At 42.7% G+C, this 9,129-nt stretch overlaps 1 protein-coding gene across 1 annotated transcript; it reads left to right on the forward strand.

Annotated features, from left to right (window-relative positions):
- The first annotated feature begins 3,839 nt into the window (after nucleotides 1–3,839).
- Nucleotides 3,840–8,064, forward strand: LOC121175427 (G-protein coupled receptor 26-like). The gene is made up of 3 exons (XM_041029195.1): nucleotides 3,840–4,507; nucleotides 5,413–5,526; nucleotides 7,836–8,064. The coding sequence occupies exons 1-3, from the start codon at nucleotides 3,840–3,842 to the stop codon at nucleotides 8,062–8,064; spliced, it is 1,011 nt and encodes a 336-aa protein (XP_040885129.1).
- The last annotated feature ends 1,065 nt before the right edge of the window (nucleotides 8,065–9,129 follow it).

Consider the following 9,129-nt stretch of genomic DNA (forward strand, 5'->3'; position numbering starts at 1 on the left):
CTAGCTTTAAAATTTATGCCGGCCTGCCAATCTGAGGGAAGTCAAGTGTGGAATTGGAACTGGCAGCGAATTCAAATCCACACTGTCACAGCAAAAAGGAGGAGTGCTGCAGGCTCTCTCTCATCCTACAGTCTCTCACAGTCAAGTCCCGCACTTGTTAAATCTTCTGACAAGAGGTATTATCTTCAAAGTGCAGATCTGCAGACTTGAGATCTTATCTTACAGTAAACCCAAAGAAAGCCCCCCCCCCCCCCCCCCCCCCACCCATCCACTGCCATCACCAAAAAAATTTCTGATTGCAGCCCATTTTACACACAGTTAAAAAGATAATCAATAATGACAATGTTAAGAGTGTTCCACTTGGATTAAGTACAGCCAGGGGCATGCCGTCTGCACATCCTGTAAGAAAAGCATGCCAGAGAAATGTTATTTAACAAACTGCAAACTTCAGGACATAGACCATATAAAAAAAGAAGAATCGTTTATAAAAAAGCTGGTACATGGGAAAAAAGTCAACTAGTGCTGAAACAGTTAGTTGAATTAATTAATTATTTTGGTAGTAAATAAACGGTCATGACTAGCCCATAAGGGGGCTGTTTTCAGAACCCTTTCGTTATGTTTAAAATTTTTTGTCGACATTTGGACCTTTTTGGACTCTTGTTTAGTTTCTTAAGTTTTGTTAGTAGTTCCTGTTTTATTTTGAAGCCATAGCCCTTGTGTATCTTGTCTTGTTCTACTTCCTGTCTTTGTCTCGTTTCCCGCCATTTGTGATTGTCCGCCCCGCCCTAATTGGCGTCACCTGTTGCCCATTGCCTAGTGTATTTAAGTCTCGTTGTTTGCCAGCCACGTCAAGTCCCTGTGCCTGTGCCTTGCGTTTTCCCCTCATGGACTTACCTTGGTTTCCTCTGTTTTCAAGTAAGGACTTTTATATTTTCGTTTAGTTTTGTTTTTGAGTCTTTTTCTCTTGTGTGGATGATTGTTAGTTGTTTAAGTTTTGTTCCCTGGACTCTTCCAGTGATTTTGGTTTATTAAAAGACTTTTAGTTGACTCATCGGCTGTCTTGGGGGTTTTTGCATTTGAGTCCTCTCTTCCTCGTGTTCCTGGTTGCCTTGGTTGTGACAGTCCATCAAGCCAATTGTTTTGTTGTTCCAGCCTCTTAAATGAGAGAATTTCCTGCTTCTTTCTGCTTTATATCTTTATAAACTGAACATCTGTTGTTCGAACAAAACAAGCAATTTGTAGGCATCTTTTTAGATTGTGTAATTTTTCACTGCCTTTGAATATTATGGATTAAACAATATATTGATAAAAACACATACATGCACAACCTGAAAAAAACTAATTTCTGGTATTTTGGTGGTTTACAAGCTTATAAATCCCTCTGCAACTCATTCATGTTTTGTGATGGGTGGATGTATGATGACATCAGTAAGATAAAATGGCTTTATCTGGCTTGACTTTCAGAGTTCACTTCATGAAAGTATGCAAGTGTCCTTAATATTTTCTGCTTTTATTGGGTTTTGTATATGGCACGATTAACCAGTGAAACTCACTCTATCAACATCAGACAAAGGAGCAGCTGTGTGCTGTTCATTCAAGGTGATATTACCTGAGGCCAGGGGACGTCAAAGCCCATGTGTCCACCTCAAATCAGGCCTCATTTACATAGCTCTGCATAGACATAATGCTCTCCTCACATAATGGCTCTTTCAGGTGAAATGAAAGAGGATATTTTGTAGTTTTGAAAAACAGCATCCATATTTATCAAAAGCTATTCCCATGCACATCTGTCTAATGTGGTGTGATGCTTAATGGGGATGTTTGTGTGGCTTTGTTCTGACTGATTCATCTTTAGCAAAAATCTTAATTGTAGTCACATTTTTTTTTTTTTTTTTTTTTTTAAAGGAAATTTTCCAGTTAGAACAACAGGATCCATCACAAATGCTATTATCCTAATTCATCCCTATCACTCAGCCCCTCAAAGGTAGTTTGTCAGAATGACTTTTTTCACAGGCACGATTGTCTGTGTCGCTGGCATTTAATTATGAAAAGAATAATTAAAGCAATGCCTACAAAAAGCTGCACTTGTGCCTGAGATCAACTGGTGGCTCTGTGCTGATAAGGCCTCTGAACGGACAGGAGAGAGCTACAGAAGCACTTGCATGACAGCACTTGATTGTGCCTCTCTCCACAGGCTGATTGCCCCATGCGACATGTGAGAGTATAATGCTGGAAATGCATCCATCACAGCCAAATCCTTACTCAGGACCAAGATGGGTCTGCATTTCAGCTTAATAACACCCAGCAGCTGGCAGGGTTGTCTGTTCTTCCCCTGCAGCCGCCTTCTCTTTGTATCATGAGCAAACATCATCCCATGTACTCCTCTGACACCATTACAAGATGCCATTTTAATGAGCCTCACATCTAAGTCACATCTCCCTCTTTTTGTCACCTTGGAGAACGTGAAGAGAACACGGTGGCCTGCATTGTATCACATTCCCGCCGCCAAAACACCATGTGCATGTGTGTTGATGCAGTAACAATAACTCTTTCCACCCACACATTCTCACTCAGAGCACCCCCACCCCTTCAACCCCCTACCCTTCCTTATTGCAACCACAACCACCACCTCACCCTGCTCCAGCGCTTTCAGTGGCTCACGTGCTGCAGCACACTCCGATGAGTCCCACGCTTCAGAGGAAAAATTCTCCACACTCCACACAAGTCCAGAGGGGCAGCAGAGTGTGGGGGCGTCATCCGGCTTCCAGAGGAACGGAAGATGTTGCTCCTTATCAATCTGATGGAGCAAACTTAATTAGTAAAGATATTTGAGTAAAGCGTGAGGAGGATGAGATACTGCTGGAATGCAATGGTGCTTGAAGGCAATGAAACCAGACTTGATCACCTTAAACATGAAGTAATTTGTCTTTTATCAGACAGTTTGATTCAGAAGTAAGGTTTGATTAAATGGGCCAGAGTGAAAATGAATCACATGACAGTTGCTTTTACATTTTTTTTTTATGGTTTTATAAGATATTGTGTATGCTTTGTGTGACAGTTTTCTTTACCTAAACATTTTGTCATATGACACAGCTGTCTTCTTGGCCATGTCTCCCTTGAAAAGAAAAGAAAAATGCTCCTTGAATACATCAGACATGGGTGACATCATTTAATATGCGTGATAATTCAGATTTATTATTTATAAATGTAGTCTAGTCCTCAAAGCCCAAGAAAAGAACAAATGAAATCATGTTATACACCATACTTACATATCCATGTTATTAACTGAGAAATCTTTTACATTTTTTTTTCAGCAAAGATGAGTTTGGCTCATGTGAAAGGAAAGAAACTCTCTGAGGAATCAGTGCCATTTTCTGTTTCTGTTAAGAATCCCCACTTATTAATATTCTTTGTCTCTGACTGTTTCTCCGAGGAGAGTGGGGATATCAAGTAGCCCACACACTGTGCAGTGTGTGCGGAGGGGTGATGCCTCAAGAGCGCATCACGGGACGACAAAACCCCACTGCAAGACGCAGTGCCAGAATAGAGCAGCTTTGGCACGGGAGCTTGTTTCTCGTAGTTTATAGGAAAAGGGGGAGATCGACACTACGAATCCCCCCCAAACATACTTCTTGTCATGCCGGAATCCTCCTGATCATCTTCGCTGGCTCGCGCACAGAGAGACAATGTAGTGGAGAGAAAAAGGGGATCTCCACCGGTGGAGAGATCTGGACACGCGTGGACACGGTAATGGGTGATTAATGTCATTTTGCAGCAGCAAAAGCAAGAATGGATATGTGCACAAAAAGTGGGGATAAGTGAGTTTCGGGGCCCACAGGATGGACACTGCGGAGGTAATTCTCTCTGTGTTGGTGGTTGTGATTATTATAGTATCGTTGCTGTCCAACGTCCTGGTGCTGATCTGCTTTCTGTACAACCCGGAGATCCGCAAGCAGGTCCCCGGTCTATTCAATCTCAACCTCACCTTCTGCAACTTGTTGCTGACCGTGTCCAACATGCCGCTCACTTTGGTGGGACTTGTCAGTAAGGCTCAGCCGGGAGGAGACGGCTTCTGTCAGATCGTGGGATTCCTGGAGACCTTCCTGTCCACCAACTCGATGCTGAGCATGGCAGCTCTGAGCATCGACAGGTGGATCGCGGTGGTGTTCCCCCTGAGGTATCACTCCAAAATGCGCCATAAAGACGCGGCTTTTGTGCTCGGGTACACGTGGGTGCACTCCATGTCCTTCTCCACGGTGGCCACCTGTCTCTCCTGGGTGGGATACCACCGGCTTTACGCGTCCTGCACCCTGTCCAACCCCAGGGCGAGCAGTCGGACCCAGTTTGTTATCTTCACCGTCTTTTTCCACTCCTTCACATTTCTCCTGTCTTTTATAGTGTTATGTGTCACATACCTCAAAGTGCTTAAAGTGGCAAGGTTTCACTGTAAGAGGATCGACGTTATTACAATGCAAACTTTGGTGCTGCTGGTGGACATACACCCCAGGTGAGCTCCTTTAACTAATTGTTCCTGTTTGTATTACACATGCACAAGGCACCTCTTACCACTGATCCTAAAGCTTTCTGCAGTGTAGATTCACATTGGAAAAACCTATGGCAAGGCTTTTTCAAGATTCTTCATTTGGAAGAAGAAAAAGAACAAACTGTACAAACCAACCCTCTGATCATAAAGGAGGGGGTTGGGGGGGGGGGGGGGGGGGGGGGGGTTTCTCCCATCGGTGGGAGCAGTGACTCTGGCTGGTGCCATCATTCCTCTTCATGTTGATGTGACAACCTGAAATGACACTGTTCTGTATCTGCGGTCAGGACAAAACTGCAGTTAATGATGCTTTGCACTGACATTTCAATTGGGTCCTCAGTATTCAGAGGGGATACAAAATCTGATTAAACTGAAATGTCACATAGAGTGACTGCTTCGCTCTACATCCACACAGTATGGCTAAAAACACCAATACGTAGTCTGTGTGTGTCAGAGACAGTAGATCACAGCTACTTTCTATTAGGTGCACGCTGGTCTTCTAACTCCTGTCTTTACTCACACTGATGACCTCATTTTCATAGACTGCTGCTTAAAGCAGCGTGCCACCCTGACATCACAGCCATGGTGCATTCAGGTTCACACCTAAAGTCACATTTACACACACAGAAAGCGTTGAGATTGTAATTCTGGGTAGAAGAGATCCTCACTTTGTATTACAAAAGTGTCTTTGGGATAAATCAATTGTTTTTGCTTCAGCCCAGCCTCTGCTGGCTCCTTCTCTGTTTAACCCCTGCACAGCATAAATGGACAGAAGTACACCCACTCCTCGCTGTCTTTTAAAAGATTTCTAGAGACACTCTGTGGTCTTCTTTGAGTGTGTGCCACTAATTATAAACACTCTCTGTTTACAGCGTTCGCCAGCGTTGCCTGGAGGAGCAGAAGAGGCGACGACAGAGAGCAACGAGGAAGATCAGCACCTTCATTGGCACCTTCATGCTCTGCTTCGCTCCCTATGTGATCACAAGGTGAGTGCTGGAGACCATGCTGGCACACACTGCGGCGTTGCAAGCCCTTTTTGTTTTGCTGGTATCCCCCAAGCCTCCCTCCTCTCCTGTCAGCTGCCCCCGCTTCCTCCTCTCTGCCTTGTCTCTGCTTCCTCTCCACACAAGCCAGAGTTGGAAGATGAGATTGGCTGACCTTGTGATAAGTAATATGCCTCTGCTCTGCTGTTGCTGCTGCATTAGCACTTTTCTCCTCAAGTTCGCTGGGTGCATCTCAGTTAGTTAGGTGGAGTCCACTTGCATCAATCACTGGACAAAGTGAAAATGTCAGATGAGACATATAGTAAGTGAGAAACATACGTGTATGTCGTGTAAAAGGATGTGTGAGTTTTATTTGTACAGGTTAAAAATGACATACAAAGGAAATTAGAATATCAAAACCCACAGAGTGTAGGAAGATGAGAGAAACACAAGAATGGCTTATTCATCACATATACAATAGTTGTGTAGAATATATACAAAAAAACAAAAAACAAAAACAAAATTAGAAATAAAAAATACTAAAGTTAACATATTCTCTAGGATAGAACTCTGAAGATTATCTAGAGTAACAGGGACACAGTCTTTGGAAGATGGTGTTGCTGTTGTGTGCTGTGGGTGCCTCAGTCCATTTACCTCCATCTATATATCCATATCTATCTTTGCATCTATAAGTGACAAATTAAGATATACTCAAAACATGTAAATTATTAAATGTACTCTTGATGGGCACTAGACTTCTATAATGCAGAGCCACTATGGAAATGGAGGAGCTGCTCACAGTTAGAAAAAAAAAAAGCTCACTGTGTACGGTAGTGAAACAGCTCAAGGGCCATACCAAGTAACTATTGTAGAAAAAAACACTTTCCTGTCTCATTTTAAGTTTAATTGGCACTGGCCTTGTAAAGTCACAGTTTGAATGACACCTGATGTTAAAAGTGTCACTTTCTGTCAGTGTAATACAGTTAAGTATATTGATTTAGGCAATACTGTAAAGAAGTGGCCCATTAAGACGTCATTTTAAAGAAATGAGAAAAAGGTTCCATAAAATAGTTCTCCCACATCTCATCTCATCTCTCATCACTCATCTCTACCAGAGGGAGGCTTTGTCACTGAGTTTTTCAGCCACTCAGCCCATGAGCAGTAACAGTTTGTTGTGTTCTCAGTAAACTGTCAGTAAAGAATGACCACAGCAGCACTGCACATGCTCTCATTCTGCAAATGGCAGTTTACTAATTACTATCTGAATATATTACGCTAAAAGCTCCTCCACTGCCTCTCCACTGCTCATTTGTTGTCAGGGTCATCATGTGTATAGTAAAAACCCTGCTGTGCGGTGTGGCAGCTGACTTAACCTCCTGTTCACTCTGGTGTTGTGGAGTGTGTGGGCAAATACCAGTGATGGCTACTGGCCCATATAAGCCCAGTGTTAATGTGCTGACAGAGCTCGATTGTGGACAGAGTAATCATACAGAGTGCAAGAATAGAGGATCAGCATTTTTTTTTTTTTTTACACCTTTTATGACACTACATACGGTAAAATATTTCAACACTTGACAGAAATTAGTGTGAAAGCACCAATTTTGTGGTTTTTATGGGAATGACAGAGATGAGCAACTTGGAGATGCAGACAACAGGAAAGGCTGTGAAGCTCATTAGGTAATCAATTAAATCAAACATACTGTATTTTAAGTACACACAATTTTTTTTCCCCACCAGACTGCTGGAAGAACGCACTGTCCTCTGTTCTTTAAGGTTTTCTGCATAGCCTTCAGTCTAATGCTATATTAAATAACATCCAGAGTTAACTGGCTTGTTTCCAGACACTCATTACTGCTTAGACAGGTCTGTTTTATTCTTCCGCTGGCACTGCCTTTGCCTTTTCTGACATGAAATGCTGCTGGCTGCAAATGAGAAACGAGGTGAAAAGTAGCCTCACACTATAAATCCACACACATGAGAGAAAGAGGGGGAAACTCCTCATAGTTTCACTTGACATTTGCCTATATTTTATCTTGTGGGTGACTGCAAACAATAACTTAATACTAGAATACTACCAGAATACTTATAAGGTGACTCTATTCATAAATAAATGCTGGTTCTTTGCATGAATACACAGTAGTAAAGAATCACCCTGCTTCCAAAAAAAGGTGATGTTATGGGTAAAAATGTCTTGCAAATATATTTTTATTTCTGCATAATAAGCTTAGGGCATGCGTGTCTTTTCCAGCATGTTGAGTTGCCTTTCCACTGCTCTCCCTCTCTCACCACCCTCTCTTTATGCCTGCCTGCAGGATCGTAGAGTTATTTCCAGCGGTGCCTATCAATCCTCACTGGGGAATAGTCTCCAAGTGCTTAGCTTATAGCAAGGCGGCCTGTGACCCCTTTGTGTACTCCCTGCTTCGACACCAGTACAAGAAGACGTGCACTGACATCATCAACAGGCTGCTGAAGCGCAGCTCCTTGAACACGTCCGGGCGCGGGCACGAGAACCAAGGCAACAGCATACCGACTGTAGAGTGACGGAGTGTGGACTGATGGGATAAGGTCGCAGGTTTGACCCGGCAACTGTCAGGGAAATATGAAGCTGATTTATCGTCGACGAACAAGAGGACAAATATTGGTTGTTCCTGTCCACGTCTGCTTGAATTTGGTTTAACATGCCAAACAAAAAAACAAAAAAGGAAGAAAAAAAAGAGTCACTACAGACAAGGGCAAATCCCTGCACAGGAATACCACTGTGCTTGCATACTGAGTGCCCAGAACAGCAGATCAGTGCAGTGAACTTGCTGTGAGGACATTAAACAATGGCAGATTTCACATCCACCTGGAGAGACAGATGTGCTCACCCAAGAAGAACGGCCAGTTCATATCCTCATTATTTTAACTAGAGTAGCTTTCAGCCTGACAAGAAGATATATTGATTTTGCAGTATATGTTTGTTTTGACATTACTGTAGTATATATTCATATTATCTTTAAAAAAAGATAGGAATGGCTGTATGTCTGTTTTAGTCTGTGCAAAGTGTTTGCAAGTGACAAGTTGATTCTTTCATACTGTATGTAGCACTGAAAACTAGCCGAACCAAAATTAACTGTATATTGTATCCCCTAATTGTATAACAGATGAAAACATACAGTACAGCAGATAATGCCGCTGCACAGTCCGGCTCAGGTTTGGGGTAAAACACACTCCCAGATACACAAATTCTTAGAGTACTTTTATTTTTTAGCACTCTGCTTTGTAGTGTGAGGGCAAATGGAAGGAAAGAGGAATATTATGTGTTTCATGTGTATAAACACATTGCCATTGTTTGTGCTTTCAGCACCCATTTTGAAGGACTTACTGACCAGGCCAAGCAGAGTTTTAATGGGAAAAATGGGCCTTCAAAACCAGCTGCCTTTGCTGTCATGAGTGACGTGTGCCCCTCAGGTTGTTTAGTCAAGTGGAGCGTGACTGACTGTACTTGCCCGGGTTGTTATTCACAGCGAGGAGTAATCCATAGAGACTGCTTCATGCTTTCTCACACATTTGGGCAAGAAGGACAGGAAAGGGAAATGCGCATGATGGCTTTATTTTTCTTTTAGC

The sequence above is a fragment of the Toxotes jaculatrix genome, chromosome 21 (assembly GCF_017976425.1).
Source record: "Toxotes jaculatrix isolate fToxJac2 chromosome 21, fToxJac2.pri, whole genome shotgun sequence".
Classification (NCBI taxonomy): Eukaryota; Metazoa; Chordata; class Actinopteri; family Toxotidae; genus Toxotes; species Toxotes jaculatrix.

Bases quoted from the DNA above. Each gene is read 5' to 3' on its own strand.
- LOC121175427 (XM_041029195.1), top strand. From the start codon at position 3,840: ATGGACACTGCGGAGGTAATTCTCTCTGTGTTGGTGGTTGTGATTATT. The intron at 4,508-5,412 runs GTGAGCTCCTTT...CTCTGTTTACAG, and splicing joins CTGGTGGACATACACCCCAG to CGTTCGCCAGCGTTGCCTGG. The intron at 5,527-7,835 runs GTGAGTGCTGGA...GCCTGCCTGCAG, and splicing joins GCTCCCTATGTGATCACAAG to GATCGTAGAGTTATTTCCAG.